The sequence below is a fragment of the Triturus cristatus genome, chromosome 5_2 (genome assembly GCF_964204655.1).
Source record: "Triturus cristatus chromosome 5_2, aTriCri1.1, whole genome shotgun sequence".
NCBI classification, from domain to species: domain Eukaryota; kingdom Metazoa; phylum Chordata; class Amphibia; order Caudata; family Salamandridae; genus Triturus; species Triturus cristatus.
This window is the reverse complement of record NC_140588.1, coordinates 11,422,085-11,443,169: the sequence shown is the minus strand read 5'-3', so window position 1 is coordinate 11,443,169 and position 21,085 is coordinate 11,422,085. Positions and strand designations below refer to the sequence as shown.

The window sequence follows — 21,085 nt, the reverse complement described above, 5'->3', positions numbered from 1 at the left end:
GTCCTGCAGAACGGAACGGCCGTCTCTCCGGACTTGGCTGTCCAGGCAGTAATTCTTGGCAAACGTGTGCAGCGAGGCCCACGTTGCTGCCTGACAAATGTCCTGCAGAGGGACTCCCCGTCCCAGGGCAGTAGTAGCCGCTGTGGCCCGAGTGGAATGGGCCCTCAGCCCCACAGGAGGTTCCTTCTTAGCCAAGGAATAACAGGCCTTAATGCACAAAATTACCCACCGAGAGATGGTCCGCTTGTGCACTGCCCGCCCCTTCTTAGCGCCCACGTAGCCAACGAAGAGTTGGTCGTCCATCCGGAACTGTTTCGTGCGGTCCAGATAGGAGAGCGCATGTTTTGGGTCCAGGCGGTGGAGCATCTCTTCCTCTTTCGAGGGATGCGGAGGCAGAAAGAAGGTGGGCAATGTAACAGACTGGCCGATGTGAAAGGCAGTTACTACCTTAGGGAGAAAGGAAGGACGAGTCCTGAGAACAACCTTGTCCGGATGGACAGAGAGGAAAGGAGGCTTAGAAGAAAGATCCTGGAACTCACTCACCCGTCTGGCAGAGGTGATGGCAACCAGGAAAGCTGTCTTAAGAGTCAGAAGACGAAGAGGACAATTATGAAGTGGCTCAAAAGGAGCGCACAGCAGAAAGGTTAACACCAGGTTCAAGTCCCACTGAGGCATTACGAAAGGGACAGGAGGAGACATGTGAGTAATGCCTTTAAAGAATCTAGCAACAACAGGGGACTTGAAAAGAGAAGGCTGATCAGGAAGCCGTAAGAAAGCAGAAACAGCTGAAAGATATCCCTTGATGGTGCCCAGAGCAGAGCCCTGCTGGGCCAGGGAAAGAAGAAAGAGGAGAACTTCTGAAAGAGGGGTGGAAAGGGGATCCACAGCCTTTGCTGTGCACCATGCCACAAATTTGTTCCACCGGCAGGCATATACCATTTTAGTGGAGGGACGCCTGGCTGCCAGAATGACATCACAGACTTCAGGAGGCAAGTTAAATGGCATCAACTGTCGCCGCTCAATCTCCACGCATGGAGGTGGAGGCTGGACAGGTTTGGGTGGAGGACCGTCCCCTGCTGCTGCGACAGAAGGTCCTCCTGAATAGTCAGTTGAATTGGGGGATCGATTGATAGACTGAGTAGCTCAGGATACCAGTATCCTTGTGCCCAATCCGGAGCCACAAGGATGACTTGGGCCCGGTCGCGCCTGATCTTCTTCAGCACTCTGGGCAGAAGTGGTATAGGCGGAAAGGCGTATAACAGACAGCAACTCCACTCATGACGAAAAGCGTCTCCGAGCAAGTGCCGCCTTGGAAATTCTAACGCAGTGGCGAATAGATCTAACCAAGGCTCTCCCCACTGCCGAAAGAGGCCTTGCGCCACGTCCGAGTTCAGACGCCATTTGTGATCAATCATGCACCGGCGGCTGAGTTCATCCACCCTGGCGTTCAGAGAGCCCGCCAGGTGTTGAACCAACAGGGTTATGTCCTGATGTTCCAGCCATGTCCAGAGGTGCAGAGCCTCCTGACAAAGGGTCCACGACCCCACCCCGCCCTGTTTGTTGCAATACCACATGGCGGTGGTGTTGTCTGTGAACACCTGCACTACACTTCCCCGAACAGAGGGAAGGAATGCCTTCAGTGCAAGCCGGATCGCCCGCAGCTCCAATAGGTTGATATGGAGCCGGGACTCCGCCGGAGACCAGAGGCCTCTGATCTCCGTCTCTCCCATGTGGCCTCCCCATCCCAGGAGGGACGCATCCGTCACCACTACATGCTCCGGTTGGGGTAGGGAGAGGGATCTGCCACTGACCCAATCGCGGTCCGTGAGCCACCACTGAAACTGCCTTGCAGTGCCCTCCGCGATCAGGACGTGGTCGGAGAGGTTGCCCTGATGTTGAGCCCACTGGAACTTCAGGTCCCACTGCAGAGCCCACATCCGTCACCTGGCGTGATGTACCAGCAAGATGCAGGAGGCCATCAGACCCAGCAGCACCAACCTGACCGAAACTCGGGATAAAGGCTGAAAGATCGGAATCAGAGCCTGAATATCCCGAACCCGCTCTTCCGGAGGATAGACCCGAAACTGCGCCGAGTCCAGAACCGCTCTGATGAAAAGGAGCTTCTGGTATGATGGAGGGATCGCCCTCCCGGACATCCGTAAGTACTACTGGGCCGCCCATCTGTCAGTACAGGGACGGAAATGACCCCGGCTACGGGATGGACAGATGGTTACTTCCCGGTGGGAATTACGAAGTCGCACTCTATTCTAAACCCGGGAAACATCAGCTCACTGGGCCGACCAAACACTCGGTACAAATATGGCATGCGGCGCATAGGCAGCTGGGTTGGTCCAACACTCTGACAATGGCCACTCCACTGTGGGCGTCGGAGAGACTGGGCAGCCTAGGCCATACGAAGGGATTCCGTAGTTGGGACCTCATCGGTATCTCACAGGTCAAGGACCTGTGGGGGCCCGAGGGGGTTAGATCCTTTGCTTACCTGCAGGACACATACGATTTAGCGCACACTGAATATTTCAGATATCTACAGGTCCGACATTCCCTCCAGGCTAACATTCCTCCAGGGACTAAGCCCCCACAGGCCTCCCCTCTTGAGGATAGGCTACTCGACGGCTACATGCCCGAGCACGCCATTTCACTTACATATAAGAAACTGATTAATAATCCGCCTGACCCTCTCGGCTCCCTTAAAGAAAAATGGGTGGGTGACGGACTGGAGATCGACAACGAGGAGTGGGTGGAGGCGCGGACTTCCCCGAGGGAGGTGGCAATTTCGGCCAGACTACGGCTCATTCAACTCAAGGTGCTACATAGAGTGTATATTTCATGCACGAGACTGCAGGCGATGGGACGGGGGGGGGGGGAAGGGCTCTGTCGGCGGGGCTGTGGTACGGCTGGCTTGTTCTTCCACATACTGTGGGAGTGCCCGAGTGTGCAGAAGTACTGGAGGCGCGTGGTGTCTTGCATGCAGGAGGTATGGGAGGTGGACATACGCCCAGAGGCTGGTGTATGTTGCAGGAAAAGACTGTTTACATGGTGCGGGGGTGCCCCCGTAAGTGGGGGGAGGTGTGGTCGAAGTGGAATTAATACAGAGGGGAAATATGTGAGCCCCCGCAGGCCCGCCGATCCGATATGGAGAATATGGACTAAGAATTCTCTGCCTTCAGGGTGTTAAGTAAGATTCATTGCTTTCTACTGTCCGTGTGTGTACCGGTGACACAGCAACGCATATGCCAAATGTTGACCATACTGTTAGTTTGTATTTTGCAAATAAAAAGAATTTTTAAATAAAGAAAAGGAGCTTCTGGGAGGGACTCAGATGCGACTTCGGCACGTTGATGGAGAACCCCGGCAAATGGAGGAGGTTGGCCGTAGTCTGGAGGTGGGAGACGACTGCCTGGGGCGAGCCCGCCTTCAACAACCAGTCGTTGAGATAGGGGGAAGACTGGAACCCCTAATCTGCGCAGATGAGCTGCGACCACCGCCATCACTTTCGTGAACACCCGAGGGGCACTGGTGAGGCCGAAGGGGAGCACGGTAAACTGAAAGTGCTTGTGGCCTACCGTGAACCGCAGGTAACGCCAGTGGGCCGGCAGGACGGGCATGTGGAAACATGCGTCCTGCAAGTCCAACGCTACCATCCAGTCTCCAGGGTCTAGGGCAGCCAGAACCTGAGCTAAGGTGAGCATCTTGAACTTCTCCTTCCGGAGGAAGGCGTTGATGCTCCTGAGGTCCAAGATAGGGCGTAGGCCCCCTTTGCCCTTCATGGGAAACAGAAAGTAGTGGGTATAACAACCCCGACCTACTTCTGGGCCAGGAACTCGCTCGATGGCCCCCTTGGCCAAAAGGGCCGTAACTTCCTCCTGCAGAAGTTGCAAGTGATCCCCTGACATGCGGTGGTACTGCGGTGGCATGGCTGGAGGGGTCGCCTCGAAGGGGAGGGAGTAGCCCCTTCGGACGATTTGCAGCACCCACCTGTCCGACATGATGGTATGCCAGTGGAGCAGGTGATGGTGAACCCTGCCTCCCACTGGCGTGGAATGGGCCTGAACGGTCGGACTAGGAAGGCTTTGAGGCAGATGCTGCTGGGGCAGATGTGGGCTGACCGGCTCTCTGTCCCCCTGCTCCGCCTCGGCGGAATCCACGTCCGCGACCGCATTGAGGTTGGTTCTGCGGACTGTGGCGAGACGGACGTGTAAGGTCGCCCCTTTCTTGGCCACGAAAGGGGCGAAAAGCGGAAGTTTGCGGGCGCGGGCCGTGAGGCCCAAGGACTTGGCCGTAGCCCTGGAGTCCTTAAAGTGCTCCAGCGCACTCTCCGCTTTGTCGCCAAAAAGGCGACGGCCATCGAAGGGCATGTCCATGAGGGTGCTCTGGACATCCCTGGTGAAATTCGTGGATCTTAGCCAGGCATGGAAACGAATCGCCACTGTCGCAATCGCCCTACCTAGCGAGTCCGTGGTGTCAAGCCCACATCGAATCGAGTACCGTGCTGCATCCCGCCCCTCAGCAAGAGCCTAGGTAAGCCATGTCCGGGCCTCCTCCGGACACTGGGGTAGCACATCCGCCACCGTATCCCACAACGAGTTGGTGTAACGGTCCAAAAGGCACGCGCTGTTAATAGACCGCAACCCCAAACTAAGGGAGGAAAACAGCTTCTTCCCAAACTGTTCCAACCTTTTGGATTCCCGATCCGGAGGAACGGACGGGAAGGCGGTCTGGGAGGTTGAGGCCTGGATAACCAGGCTCTCGGGGATGGGGTGCACCGACAGAAACCTGGGGTTTCCCGGTGCATGGGCCACGTTCCAGTCCACAGGAGTGACTGTGGAGGGCTTGGACCAGGTGCCCATCAGAACGTCAGTCAGTGCTTCATTGAACTGCAGTAGAGGCCCCGAAGAGCTTACTGGTGGTTGAAGCACTTCAGTGAGGAGGTTAGTCCTCACGGCCACTGCAGGGAGATCCAGATGAAGGGCTTCGGCAGCCCTGCGCAGCACCACAGAATAGGTAGCACCCTCCTCCGTAGCCACGGAGGGAGGAGAGATTAAGCCAGTGTCAGGGGAGGTGTCGAGATCACTGGCATCCCCCAGCTCTTCTGCCCAATCCTGATCAAACTGGCACTGCTGTGCCAGAGGGTGCTCAGACCCCTCCCAGTCGTCCCCTTCATCCGACTCCTGGTAGACAGGCTGAAAGGTCGGAGCCGGGCGGTAGATGAATTGCTCATCCATTTGTGCCGGAGACGGCACCGCTCTGACGCCGGACCCGGACCAGGGCTGAAACTGGGGACGACGTCGTCCGAAGACGGTGCCTGGGACGGCACCATAGGGGTTGGTGCCGGCGGAGGGGTCGTAAGGTCAATCGGCGTCGACCGGGATCAAACGCCTGGATCCCACGGGGGCCTGCGGTGTCGGGACCGAAGTCAACGACTGCGCCGGGGCCGGAGCTGCCGGCTCGCTAGGCCTCCCAGTCGGACCTGCGGGGCCCGAAGGTGCGCCGGCAGGCCTCGACGGCGGAGTGAGACTCCTCATGGCCACGAGGAAGTCCCGGATCTCGCCTGGAGTCGCATTAGGCCCAGGGACCGGAGGGTATGGGGCCGGATGCGACTCCTGCAGCTCCGATGGAGCCGCACGGGTAGTGCAACCCAAACCCTCAGCCGAGTCGCGCGACCGGCGAGGGGAGTCAGAAGAGCGATGTTGCTTCTTTGACTTCTTCTTACTGTGCCTCAACTTACCTGAATGCACGGACTTCGAACCCAATGAGCGGTGAAGGCTGCGGCTCCGCGACCGGTCCCTCGACCTCCTCCTCGACCGGGACCTTGAGCGGTGCGGAGCCAAATGCCGGATCTCGAGGAGCTTGCGGGACCACTCCTGCCTAGTCTTCGAGGTCAAGGACCAGCAGTCGGGGTACGACTCGGCATCATGGTCGGCCCCAAGGCAGTAGGTTTACCGATGATGGTGATCCGTAACCGACATCAGTCGGTGACAGGCGTCGCACAGCTTGAAACCGGGCACCCCTACCGGCACCAGGAGTCGAGGTCGACTCGAAAGATGAACCACAAAAGTTCAAAAAGTTTAGTCAAAAAGTGACTAAAGGGTATGCTCTTCCCGGATCGGCGCTTACTGGTGCAGAAAAAAGAATAACTGACGTCAGCGCGCGAGGGCGGCGTCTAAGTACTCCGATGATGTCATCCCGGCGATCACGACGGACGCGGAGCCACAGACGACGCCTAGCGACGCGCAAGGGTATTGCTGACGAAAAGTCTTTCCGGATGCAGCCTGACGCCTGGGGATATTCTAAGGTAAGGAATCTAACTAACGTGTTTCTTTCAGATACAAAAGTACTCTTGAAATGTGTAAGACTTTATAGAGTATGCAACAACAAAAAAAGAAGTTTATCACCTCTTCCCAATCAGATGCTGCTTACCGCCATAAGTTCTCTTTAAGCCAGCCTTCAGCCCCTGGGGAGGCTCATTTGTAAATTTGATGGACATCTGAAGAAGGGTGATTGGAAATTGCTTGTGAGCCTCTGTAGTCAACCACAGGCGAAACATCTCATGAACTGTCTCTGTTTCAACAACGGTGTCCATCAGCTCATCCAGGAAGTCAAGACCCAGGTGGCAATTCTGCAAAAGTGCCCATCCACCCTTTCAAATAATAAAAAAGCAAAGCAAATTCAGGCCTAATTTAAATGTACGAGTTAAACATCACAGATAAGTTTTCTTTCTTTAATTAAGTTTCATAAAGCTAATGTCCAAACTTGTGAATATATTCCCGATCAGGAAGTAGTTGTGCCACATCCTAAATTGTCTTCACTGAATCAGAAAAAAAACAAGGTCTCGGGTGATGGTGAAAACTTAACATTTCTGAAAGTATAAGGCTTCCAGATAGTAGAATCAAATCACACTTCGTCCTTAGTATGGGCTCCTAAGGCATGCTACAAGAACCAGCACAATGCTCCACCTCAGTTCTCCTAGCACAGCAGACTGTACCCCCTATTCTCAGTGCCTGAAGAATGCTTTATTACTTACCGGTAATCTTCATTACTCCCATTACTCCAGGTCTCGTTGTCCTTGTCATATTCTTAAACAAGTGGAGATAACCATCTCCCAACAGAAAGAAAAAAAGAGCAGAGGAATGCTGGGACCCTAACCCCGCCCCTCCCACTGGGAGTACATAAGGAGTACTTACCCAGAATTCCGCCTGAATAACCAAGCCCACGTGAAGGCCGGCGGTGCGGGAGGGAGAGTGGGGCGTAAGAATGGGACAAGGACAACGGGACCCGTAGTAATTAAGATTACCGGTAAGTAATAGAGCATTACCCCCAGGTCCCTTATGTCCTTGTCCCATTCTTAAACAAGTGGAGAATACCAAAGCAGAAAACCGGCCTTCCGAACCCGCAAGCACACCCAGGAAACCACACCAAGGCAGCAACCTGAGGGAGCAAAACGTGGGGAACCGCAGGAAACAACCGGCTCGCAAGCCAGAACAGGCCAGAAGGGACAGAACCAAGGACCAGAAACCGAGCCAAGGAAAACAGAAGGCCATATCCACAACAAGGAGACAGCCAACCAGAGAAACTGGAAACAGAGCAACCAGGCCATAATGGAAAAACCCCAACCCAACAGGACACGGCCAAGGGAACCCACCGGACAAAAGCCGACAAGCCCAGCACCACCAGGAAGGCACACAGGACCAGACAGCAGCACAGACACAGAGCAAACCCCAACCACACTGGAGAAAGCCAAAGGAAAGAGGCCAAGGCCGGCCAATAGAGCGCAGGCACACCCCCCAAACCAGGAAGGAGGGAAGCACCAGCCAGGCACCGACCCCCACCCCCAACCAGAACAACCCGGTCCCCAGAGAGCCCAGAGGACAAAGTCCCCGAAACCCCGCAGAGGAAACACAGGCCCAGGAAAGAACGGCCACCACCACCAGGGTTGCCAAAGACAACCACCAAGCACCCAGCCCAGAAGGCAGAGCCACAGCGAGAGCCCAGGAGCAGGCCTAGAGCCAGGAAAGCCAAGGGACCCCTAAAAAAGCCACGGAAAACAGGAACACAACCCCAGGAACACCGCCGCACAAGGCCCAAAGAGCCAGCAGGGAGCGGGCCCGTGAACGAAACAGCAGAGACCAGAAAAACAGAAAGCCAAAAGTCCCACAAGGAAGAGGCTGCAAACCGAACCGAACCAGGGACGGACACAAAACCCCAGAACAGCAGGGGCAGAGGAGGTCACCCCCAAAGGCTACAGGACCAGGACAAAACCCTATGGTAGAAAAACAAGGCAACCAGAGACGCCCCCAGAAAGACCCGGTAGACAGCCGACCAAACAACAGAGAGGCCAGCCAAGACCGGGGACCAACAAACCGGAACCGCACAGGCACGGAAGGGTGGGACAGGGCCAAAGGCCACAACCCCAAAGGGAGGGAAAAGGAGCCCCTGAAACCAGACAAGCCAGAGAGGCAACAGAAGCCCGGGCAGAAGCCAAACGGACCGCACAGGCCCACAAACACCAAGGCGCAGCAAAGGCGAAAAGGAGCAGCAGAAAAGACCCCAGGGCGCACAGCACGCCGGACCAGGAACCAACCAGGCCCGAACCCACCCAACTCCGGAGAGGAGACAAGAGCAGGAACCAGCAGGGACGAAAAGCTAAGAGCCAAGAAAACAGCAGGAAGCCATGGCCGAAGCCGAGCAACCTGCCTAAGCAGGAGGACCCCGGCCCAACCCGCACCCGGAAGAAGTCCACGCAGCGCAAAGGCCAAAGCACAGGGCAGGGAGGCCAACAGAGACCCCAAGCACACAACCGCCGGACCACACAGCAGGCCAGATAAAAAAAAACAGAGGCAACCGCCCAAGCAGAAACCGGAGGAAGCAGAGAAGCCAGAGGCACAAGCAGCACCAGACCCCCGGACAACCAGCAGCAAGAAGGGCAGACCCCCATAGAGGCAAGACAAACATCACAGGACTTCCCCCTGACAGGGGAGGGGGGGCAGAAGGGGGCACACCAAACAACAGACACACACCGGGAACAGGACCCGGGGGAGCACGGGAAGACAGGAGCGGGCCAGGACATCCGCACCAGCTAAAGGACCGGGGACGCCAGGCAAAACACACCCAGAGCCAGCACAGAAGCCACAGCACAGCCAGCAAAACCAAAGAGGCACAGCCGGAGGCCACGCCGAACCAGAAGCAAGCCCGCAGACCAGGAGCGACCTAAAGCAACCCCGGACATGCCAACCAAGAAGCACAGAACACCAGGGCCCCACACTGGCCCTAACAAGGCCAGATGCAGCCCAGGGGCAAACAAGGCGGAAAGGCCGCCGGCCACAGGAAGGGCCAATGAAGGAGGAGCACCGGGCAACGGGGGGAAACCCGAAGTCCAACAACGGCCAAAGAAAACCCAGCAGGACCAGGCAGAAAAACCAGAGGCGAACCAAGCCCGGGAAGAGAACAGTTGGCAGGAGCAAGCCCAGAAGGGCACTCCAGGGCACTGCCAACACCACTGGGGTGCCACACCAGGACACCCAGAGAGCATACAGGCAAGGACGAAGGGCCGAAGAAGGTGATCAACAGGTGCCGAAAGACCACAGGAGCAGGAAAGCCCAAGCGTCCCCCCATGCACCAGCCAGGCCCGACCCCACCAAACGATGGAGACCAACCTAGACCAGAAGCCCCCAGGAAGCAACCGCACCAGGATCCCAGGTGGACCCCAACAGGGAGAACCACAGAGAAGAAGAGAGTACTCATAGATGATCACAACACTACTCCTACCAAGACCAGTCTAAAATGTATCCTACTAAACTGTAGGTCGGCCGCACGCCATGCCGCAGATATAGCTGACCTCATACTAACCAATGAACCTAACCTCATAATCCTAACAGAAACTTGGCTTAATGAAGCATCCACACCTATCCTAGACATTCTAGTTCCCCCAAACTATCACATCACAAGACTAGATAGAATTGATAGGCTAGGCAGGGACATCGCCTGCATTAAACGAAAGTACCTCGCGGTGGCCCGCTCCAACTCGCCCTTCCTCTCATCCTGCAAATACCTAAGATTAGATGTCACTAACAAGCCAATATGCACACTACATGCATTTTACCATCCACCAGGCAATAACCTGACCTTCATTGAACACATAATGGATATCCAAGCCACTAATGATGGACAACAGAACTCTCAGATTTTCCTGGGGGACTTTAACCTCCACTGGAACGACCTTGATGACCCAGAGGTAAATAGCCTCAAAGCGTTCCTATCCGACCTTAACCTGTCCCAAATTTGTGATAATCTCACCTATGAAAAAGGTTTAACCTTGAATCTAGTAATTTCCAAAACGGACTCCACCCAGCTGGAATCGCCCTGTGACTGCTCTGACCATCACATCATCACTTTCCATATCAATGTAGGTATTAAACCACTCTCTGTACAACCCACGAGATCAAAAATCTTGAAGAGAAATCTAAATAACGTAAATCCTGTCTCACTCGTAACCGCCTGTCCAACCCTCTTGTCCCCACTTTATGGATTAGAGGATGTTCATGATCTGACTAATCACTACTTCCAAGCTATGAACTTGGCACTAGACAATCTAGCCCCCCTACAATTGAAAAGAGTTACCTCTAAAGTAACAAACCCCTGGTATGATGGTAGGCTAAATGAAGACAGAAGATCACTTAGAGCAACTGAACGACAATGGAGAGCTGCACCATCCTCCGACCACCTCAAATTACTAAGAAGCACAAGAAACTCCTATTGCAGAAAGATCCGACGATCTTAAGCAGACTTTATTAGCAAACAATTAGACCAGGCCAAGAATCGTCCCAAAAGATTATTCAAAATAATCAAATCTCAATCTAAGGGCTTTGCCCACTCCCCCCAAATCGATTCAGAATCACTCCTCAATTGCGAAGAATTTGCCTCCTTTTTCACAACCAAGAGCGACAACATAAAGATTGAACTCCTTAACGATCCACTATCCCATACTGACCCACCCATGCCCACCTCATTGACATCAATGACGACCTTACTTACTTGTCCCGCAAAGCATGAACTCAAAAACAATGCCTCCTGGATCGCCTTCAACCTCTACAGCGAAGAAAATATCCTAAAAACACTCACATCTCTGAATCCCTCCAATCACTTTATTGACCCTCTCCCTGCAACCCACCTAAAAGACTTCATACCAATGTTAGTCCCCCTTTGGACTAGAATCATAAACACTTCCCTTCTCCAAGGAGCCATCCAGATAGCCTCAAAGCTAGACAGGTTTCCCCCATACTGAAGAAACCCTCGGTGGACCCGTCTGTCCTGAATAACTACCGCCCTATATCCAGCATCCCTACCCTGGCCAAACTATTAGAAAAGTGTGTCCACAATCAGCTTAGCAACCACATAGAACACTTCAACCTGCTTGATAAATTTCAATCTGGTTTTCGGTCCAGGCACAGCACCAAATCAGCCATGACCCATATTATAGATAACGCATTTCAAATATTGGACGAAAACAAAGCATGTTTGCTAATCCTCCTCGACCTATCCTCAGCCTTTGATACCGTCAAACACGAAAACCTACTAGACCTCCTGAAGCATAGAATGGGACAATCTGGAACAGTTCTAAATTGGTTCACTTCCTTCCTCCAAAACAGAACACAAAAAAATCAAGATCAATCAATCTCTATCCAAGCCCACCCCTGTCACTTTAGGAGTACCCCAGGGTTCTTCCCTCTCTCCGACACTCTTCAATCTGTTTATGGAATCACTCATCATGCTTGTCAACTCCTCAAATGTCCACTATCACATGTACGCAGACGAAACACAACTCTACATTAAGGTCCACTCACTGGAAGACATCAAGTCCCTTAACTCGACGCTACAGAAAACACAGACCTGGCTCGCCAAAAACCACTTAAAGCTAAACACCCTCAAAACAGAATTGCTCCTAATCGCCCCCCCAGCCAAACAAACACCATCCGCGAGTGGATGAAGCATCTCACTGCACTCGACAGCCAACCTCGAATTATTGACTCTGTGAAATCACTAGGAATAACTTTGGATAACAAACTTAATATGCAGAATCGCGTCAGCGCAGCAACAAAAGGAGAAAATTTGACTACGCTGAGAAAGATTGAAACCCTTCATACCCGCAAATGACTTTAAACAGGCAGTTCAGACTCTTGTAATTCCAAGAGTGGACTATGGGAGTGTCGCTCTCTGCAGCCTTCCCAGATCTACTACAGCCCCTCTCAGAGCCTCAATCAACGCAGCCGCCATACTCATCACAGGCTCCAAAAGAAATTCTCACATCTCCCCTGACCTTCGTGCCCTCAACTGGCTACCTTTCGAAGCCAGAATCAATTTGAAAATGACCTGCATGACACACAAGGCACTGCACCACAAAACCCCAAGATATCTAGCAGAGAAATTGGTACCATCGGGTGGTATCAGAACTACCAGGAGTTCCGATAACCTTCTATTGAAACCACAACGATTTTCCAAGAAGAAAACATAACTGTACCTTCTTAGGAATGGTCCCCAGGATTTGGAACGCCTTGCCTCCTGACACAAGACTGAACCCCTACACAACATTTTTCAAAAAGGAAGTGAAAGCCATCCTTTTGTCCAAATTCACCTGAACTATTTTGTATTCATGTATATATGTGTTTATTTATATTTTATACCATTTATGTATCAATCTAACTCACAGTGTTTACGCCTATGTCTACCACCTATATCTGCATTGTAAAGCGCTCTGATACCCGCAAGGGTCTTGTTCGCGCTATACAAAACACTCTAAATAAATAAATAAATAAAAGAGGAAACCAGGCGCCCACGACCAGGACAGGACTCCGCCAAACCCCGAGAACAGACAAGGACAGGCGCAGGCAGGGTGGGAGGACTGAAGGCCACACAGAAGCCCGGGCAGCACAGAGCCACAACCAGCACCAAAGACACAACCTCCGTAAGAAATTGCACTGAGCGGGAACGCGAGCTGAAGGGAGCAGGGACAGAAATCCAGCACCAGCCCTGAACAAGAGTACAAAGACACCAGGCATAAGCAACCAGCAGACAGGGGGCCGCAGGAGGAGCAGCCACAGACCGAGCAGCACCGGCGGCAAACCAGGAGACAGGCAAAGCCAGACCCAAAGAGAAGGGCGGGACAGAACCAACTGAAGCAAGCCAAAGGCAAAAGGCAAGCACAGGAAACAGAGCAGAGCCCACAAAGCCATGGCCAGGAGCCCCGCCAGGGCAACCCCGAGACGGCAAGCGGATTGCAGCAGCAGCAGGGGATCACAAGGACCACGCCAAGGGAACCACAGAAGGTAGGAACAGCGCAATGAAAGCACCAGAGCCACGAGCAAGAAAAGACAGCAGCACCCAGCACGGAAGAAGCAAGCAGTCGGACACTGCACCAGCCAGCCAGCCCATACAAAGCAGCTCAAAGGCAGAGGACAAGCCACACAGGCTGGAGGCCCTGGGACAAACCCAGGCAGCCCCACGCCACACAAAGACAGAACCAACGCGAGGAAGGAAGAGAAGGGCTCCGTGCACTCAGAGGGCCCCAGGCACAAACCCCGGCATCCTCAGGCAGTACAGGACCCAAACCAGGAGCACACACAGGGCACAGCAGGGGAAGCACGCAGTGACAGAGGCTGTGGAACGGAACCCCACAAGCCACAGGGCCAGGGCCAGCGCGAGGAGCAGGACCCCCGCACACCGCAGGAACAGCGTTACAAAGAAGGAGCAGCCCGGATCCCCGAATAGCAGACCCGCCATGCCAAGGCACGCCCAGCGGGCACAGCAGAACACCTTGGCAGGAACTGCCAGCTGGCAAGAAACCAGAACCCATGGGCCGAAGACCGAAGGGCCGTGCAGCAGGTCACCAGAGTGAACAGAGGGCGCCAACTTACAGGAAAGACAAAAACAACCAGGGTCGAGCTCCTGCGGCCCAATGCACACCCGGAACGCCGGACACCTGCATGCCACATGAACACCAAGGCACAGCTCCAGCCCCGCAAGCATGAGATGCCACTGTGCAGACCGACTCGCCCTAGAGCTGCCACGGACAAACGCCGCCAACACAAAAGACCGGCCCATGGAGCAAAGCACGCAAACCCAGGGACTATGCCTAATAGGAAATGCTGCCTCAGTGTCATACAGTAAGCAGAGTTAACGATTCCTGTTTTAGCAGAGAGAAGCCAGATCCACATATGGCATAGCTCACATCCACAACATATTGTGTACGCAGGCCATGCGGACTCCTAAGCACTCCTCACATGTCCCACCCCGAAGCACAGGAAACAGAGGAGACCCCAAGGCACGAACCCCGGCCTCCCAGCACCAAGGCCGGCAATAGAGTCATGAACCACATCCTCTCCCCCCGCTAACAGCACCCGCAGGAAGAGAGGAAAAATCCGCAAAGCGGAACTCACCCGGAGTGGGGGCTGGGACACCCCAGGAACAAGGCCCCCACTCCAACAGCCAGCCCAAGGCAAACACGCCAAGAACACTTCTAGTGCGGCGTGTCTTCCACCCGGCCAGGCCTCAGGAAGACGTGCTCGTGACCTGGAAGCAACCGGGAGGCCTCGCACCAGCCGCAAAGGGTCGTCCCACAAGGCATCCGGTCACGAGCATCTCTGCCTTCTAGCAAGCCCAGCAGGCCAGGAGACAGACCAGGAAACCCCCGGCCCAGGCAGCCAGGCGGGGGAGGAGAGAAGAAACGCCACCCCAGCCCAGCAGGAGCAGCACCAGCATCCACCTGCATTCTGTCGACAGACAGAAAAAAAGAACAGGCGGAATGCTGGGTAAGTACTCCTTATGTACTCCCAGTGGGAGGGGCGGGGTTAGGGTCCCAGCATTCCTCTGCTCTTTTTTCACTACTGTCAGGAGATGGCTATCTCCACTTGTTTAAGAATGGGATGAGGACATTGGGGATTATTTTTTAAAACATCTTTTTTAATTCAAGATTTAAATTATCCATCAAATCAACAAACATATCCAATAAAAGTGTAAGCCCATTAGAAGTTCTTGCCAAAAAAATAGCATCATCTGCATGAAGAAATACAGGGACAGCTTCACTCTTAATCCTGGGTATGTCCGCACCCACCTTGGTTAGCGTTACTTCATGTCTGTTGACATACCGCAGGAGTTTTACAGCGGTAAAAACACACAACTGTCTCACACCGCAAGATATGCTGATGGGGACAGTAAATTCACCATTCAGGCCATATCTGATAGATGCTTCAAGATCAGAGGGAAGAGAACGGAAAAAAAGTAACAATGCCCTTATAAACCCCTAAGCTCTCCAGGTCTGCTCACAGTTTAGATCTCACGACACTGTTGAAGTCACAGCAAAGGTCAATGAATGCCAAGTAAATAGAACTGGACTTAGCATGAGTGAATTTGTTGATCAGAATATGACGATTGAGACACTGTTCCATCGTACCTAGGCCCTCACAGAACCTTTACTGCACCCTGTAAAAGATTTGATTATTGGTCATCCAGGTAGTCATATGGTTAAGCACCACCCTGCCCATGACCTTTACGACTGGATCCAGTAGTGAAATAGAATGGTACAGACAGAGCTAACATGATTACCCTTCTTGAAAATAGGTACAATAATTGCACAAAGCCAGGAATGAGGAAATCCAGAGGCACAGGCAGTATTAATAAAATAAGTAAATAAGGGTTACCATAATTCTAAATTAGCCTTATAAATGTCCATTGAGACCCGATCAAGGCCAGGGGCGTTACTAGCAGGGTTGCTGCATATGGTCCCAAATATGAAATAGAGGGTGGTAGGAATATTAACCACTGTTGTTGTACCATTAGTTGGATTTTATATTTTATGGAAATGTTCCACTCATTTTCTAAGGTTATGTTGCCGCAAATATTATATTGACCGCAAGTGGACAAATTATTATTAGCTGTTTGCCAAAACAGACTAGTATTTTCAGTTTTACAAGTAGAAACCAATTTGCACCAAATGTCAATCTGCATTTCCTGTTTCCTCAACGGCAAGACCTGCTTACAAGTCCTGTGACAATCAGCAATCAAGACCCTATCTTTGGGACTGGCGTGCAGGGCTTCCCTGAGGCATTTATAAGTTAACCTGCAGATTACATCAAACCAAGAGGGCTGTGTGTCACCCCTGGATTTCCGTGGTTTCATTAGCACTTCCCTAATTACAGATTCTAAACTGACTTAAGCCTGGGTACCACTAGAGTGCCCTTGGGGACAGGTAAGACAGCAAAGCATCAGGACCAGATGGCTAACGCAAAGTTTCCTTAAGAGCTCATCCATATAAGCTGAGCACCAAATTAGTATTCTTCTCTGATCCTTGGTGGAAAAAGTCCTAGAGACACCCCATGCCTCTTGGAGCTTTCCGCAAGCCCCAGTAACGTAACTGAAAAGGGGTTATGATCGCTGAATACAAAATAATCTACTGACCCGTCAATGACCAAGTTCAACAGAGACCTTTAAATGAAAATATAATCAATAGTAGTAGCATAACCCCCGTATACGTGGCAGCCATAGAGTGCACAGGGCTTACCACTCCCATAGCATTACAAACATCAAAATCAATTAGATGGGAATAGAGCGCAAGTCCTCTTTGGTCCATTCCTTGAACAGCCCCTTCTAGCAATGGCCTCAAACAGATTATTCTAATTTCCCAGGAGGATATACCCAAGTTTTGCATTAAAATTGCCTGCCACTATTAAATTAAATTCATTTCTTTTCTCAGCATATTTAAAATCATGTTCGCCTATGAGGTCGAGCAGTGTTAAAAAAGTTGGATTGTTCTTTGCAATTAAATTGTCATTGCAGAAATTAATGATGTTAATACTTAAATTCCTAGGGAAACAGAAATGAAAGGCTTGAATCAAACTGCTCTTGTGAAAATAGGTGAGATGGAACATGCCAAGCTCGACCTGAACCAGGCAGTGAGCCCACCTTTGGCCCGTCCAGCAACAGAAGGTAGGAGGGGCAGAGTAACAGGAAAATTCATCGAAGAAAACATCTGATGTATCCCAGGTTTCCAGCAATAGAATTATATCATACAATTGAATAAATGCTATCCAATTTTCCAACCCTAATTTGATTTGTAAACCCGCTGTGTTCCAACCAAATATATTAATAACATTTGAAATTACAGCTGCTGCCGATGCAAGATTCTGAGGGCTGCATGGGACAGCAAGAGTTTTTGGGAAGTTATGAACAGGCCCTTCCTTTCAAATTTTGAGAAGATAAAACTTGGGTCAAATATCAGTGCAGATAGATGGGAGTATCACTTTAGAAAGGTCTTTGACCCTGGCAAATGTCTGGAGGAGGGTGGTGAGGCGGGAGCTTTTGCCCCAGACACTAGAGCTGCTTTTGCTCTGTCCCACTCTAAATACCGATGAGGTCATCCAAACTATTAATAGAAGAGCCGCAGGTAAGGTACCCGGGACCAGATGGCATTCTGATTGATATCTTTAAGTCTAACAATGAACTCTATGGGCCACTAGTGACTAATATACTTTGAGCAAATATCAAAGGGCGATACCGGATTCCTGGAAAGAAGCCACCATTGTCCTGAACTTTCCTGTTACCGCCCAATCTCTTTGCGAGGGCGGGTCTTATTGATGCTGGAAGCTTGGACTGTGGAGAATACCATCCTTTCGGACATCTAATTTAGTTTTCGTCACAGTGTGGGGATGGTTGAACAGTGCTTTAGTCTTTCACTAATTATAGGGGAGTATGTTATGGCTAAGAGAGGTGCCATCCATATGCCTTTATGGACCTCTTCTGTGCTACCCACACTGTCAAACGAACAAAACAACAGTGCATGCTGAGGAGTTAAGGGGGTTGAGCAGGCTTTGGTTGATCTTCTTTGTTGCTTTCGCTGGGATACCTTTGGCAAAATAAAATTTAGTCAAGATGGAGAATGCACCTTCCGTATCATGTCATTTCAGGATGTACGGTATCAGACCACAGGAGGTAGCCCATAAACCACAGTGAGACTGGGGCGGTACATTATATCAAACAACAATGTCTCAATGTGGGATTCATTGGGAGGACAAGTTATGTCAAAGCAAACCGTACAATAGAGAACTTATTAGAGGAATAAATCCACATAGGAAAGACACAGGGAGACGGAGGATGTAGAGAAATATATTTAAGAATGTTTTGAACATTTGACATAACTTGTCCTCCCAATGAATCCCACATTGAGACATTGTTGTTTGATATAAAATTTCAGGATGTACGTCAAGGAGGCATCCTGAACCCTTTCCTTTTTTTACTTTACATTCATGGCCAAGAGCCCTCTAGCTACCAAAGGTAAGGATATCCAGCACTGAGCAACATGTGCAATACCAGTCCTTCAATACACGGATGATGCTGTACTCATTAAAAGAACAGCAAATGGCTTACTAATATACTTGGACCTCTTCATCTGCTTCATGAACGATCTGGATCTTACTGTTGACATGTCAAAATCCTTTCCCATGGTTTGTGGTCTTTGAAAGTCTATAACCAAAAAACATGAGATTGGGGTAGTCCTGATTGACAGGGTAGAGCACTTTAGTTATTTGGGGATTAATTTTGATGAAGACTTGCAGTGGGGACATCTACTAATGCTGTGTTTAGGTTGCCTCTAAGCTTTGCCGTAAGCTGGTGAGGGAATTACACACATTTTTAAATCGAAATGTCTTTCAGTCGCTCTATACCAAGCTGAGGTCTGGGGTTATTTAAACCCCACAGCGCTCCAGAAGGTTGAAAACAGTTTTTGGGCACCCTCTTGGCCATACCTAAGAGCACAGTTCTGTCATGATGGAATTGAGCTGAACCATCTCGAGGACTCAGTTGGTTTTGCCTCGCTGCGTTTGTGTCATAAAATATGGCTTTGTCCGGAAGCCCAATTTTCAAAGTCACTGAATACTGATGTATTAACACTTGATCGTGCCGCCAATATCCAATGGATAGTGTATATGAAATGGACATTTTACTGAAATGGGCGTTCCAGAATATTAAAATTCCCCTGTTCTCCTTGAGCCCGTGTCTAAGAAGACAATGAAATTACTTTACTTTTCCTATAGAGATAATCATCGGAGACAGATTGCACAATTTGTGCAAACTGTTGTGACTCATTCTGCTCTCTGGTCTTTTAATGGTATTGCAGTTTATATGGCACTTGCTGCAGATACACAGTACAGATTCTATTGAACCCATCACAGACTAAAAACCCTGCATTTTCTGTTAGCCTTGCCCATTCAGAGCACCTGGTTTAACATCTTCCTACCTGCCCTAGCGGTCTGGCACAGCATCAAAGCATTAGTCACTTTATGCTTTTCTGCACCTTTTACACCTATCCCCGTAAGCGCTTCTTAGTGCCTTGTCTATGTGCTGCTAAGATAGGACATTACCATGCTGCTCTTCTCTTTTTATAACAGCTAGCAATGCCTGAAGTATGGTATGGTTTTAAAATGAATTAGAGTTGCTTTAAGCATTAGGAAATGATACAGCTCACAACAGTATTCCCATGAACTTAGATGATCATATTACCTTCAATAATAATTTTGAAGACTAATTGTACTGTATTGTGGCAGGCTATATGATTTAAGTGGATTGTTTTAGATTTGGTATCATTTTATGTGTGGTTTTATGGGGTGGTCGCTGAATAAAGAATTTTGATTGGATTAATTGATTTACTTTTACTGCAACTACTGCTGTGCAATTACTTATATTAGGCTTGCAAACAGTAAAGCAAATTGTGGGGCGTAACTGATGAACAAGTTACTTACCTTCAATAACGCCGTATCTGGTACAGACTATATCTAGCTACAGATTCCTTACCTTAGAATTTCCCCAGGCGTCAGACTGGATCTGGAAGATTTTTTGTGAGCAGTATCACTGCTTGCCAGTAGGTGGCATTGATCGGCTACGCATAAGTAGTTGGTGTCGTTCACGACAGAAGTGATGTTCTGGTACCAATATAAATGCCACCCAGGCGTGCTGACTTCCGTTACTTCTCACGACGTTCCACGCCAGAAGCGCAGAGCCATGAAGAACACTGACTTCTGCTGTGTCAAAACTAGGGCCCTGCACAAATTCATCCCTATTCCTAGAAATCCATTCGCAGGGCGGGGAGGATGGGTGAGTCGGTAAGAAATCTTCAGCTAGATATAGTCTCTACCAGGTAAGGCGTTACCGCAGGTAAGTAACTTGTTCATCTGACAGTGACTGCTGGCCGCAGATTCCTTACCTTATTATAGATGCCCAAGCAATACCATCCCCGGAGAAGGGTTTGCAAACCAATTTAGATGAGAAAGTCCTGCAGGACTGAATGGGCAAAGTGCCCATCCCTGCAGACCTGACTTTCCAGACAGTAATGTTTGGTGAACGTGTACAGGGAAGCCCACATTGCTGTCTGGCAGATGTCCATAACAGGAACTCTATGTGCTAACACAGTGGTGGTCACTTTAGCTCTGGAGGAATGAGCCCGAAAACCTTCAGGAGGTTGCTTCTTGCAGACAATGTTAAATATTTTGATGCAGAGCACGACCCATCTGTTGATGTGGAGCTCGGATTCGGCCTGAGACCAGAGTCCTCTGATCGCCACCTCTCCCAGATGGCCGCCCCATCCCAGGAGTGATGTATCTGCCACGACTGTGAGATCTGGTTGGGGAAGGGAAAGGGGTGTACCTCTGACCCAATCACAGTTCGTTATTAGCCACCACTGCAGATGGTTCACAGTTCCCTCCAAGATCTGGACCAGGTCAGAGAGATTCCCCTGATGCTGTACCCAGTGGAACTTCAGATCCCGCTGCAGAGCCCACATATGCCATCTGGCATGTGTCACTAGGATGCAGGAGGCCATGAGGCCCAGCCGCCTAACAGTCAGTCTCACTGAAACCCAGGATAAAGATTGAAATATCGGTATCATAGCCTAAATATCCTGAAATCGCTGCAAGGGTGCATATGCCCAAAACTGCACTGTGTCCAGAACAGCCACGATGAAAGGTAGAGTCTGAGAGGGAGTCAGGAGTGACTTTGGCATGTTTATAGTGAACCCCAGTGAGTGTAGAAG

At 50.9% G+C, this 21,085-nt stretch overlaps 1 protein-coding gene across 1 annotated transcript in view; it reads right to left on the bottom strand.

Annotated features, from left to right (window-relative positions):
* DNAH5 (dynein axonemal heavy chain 5) overlaps positions 1–21,085 on the bottom strand; it is a 5,853,083-nt gene that overhangs the window by 578,920 nt on the left and 5,253,078 nt on the right. The window contains exon 72 of the mRNA XM_085606747.1: positions 6,439–6,658. Coding sequence (XP_085462873.1) covers positions 6,439–6,658 — 220 coding nt within the window. The remainder of the gene's footprint in view (positions 1–6,438; positions 6,659–21,085) is intronic.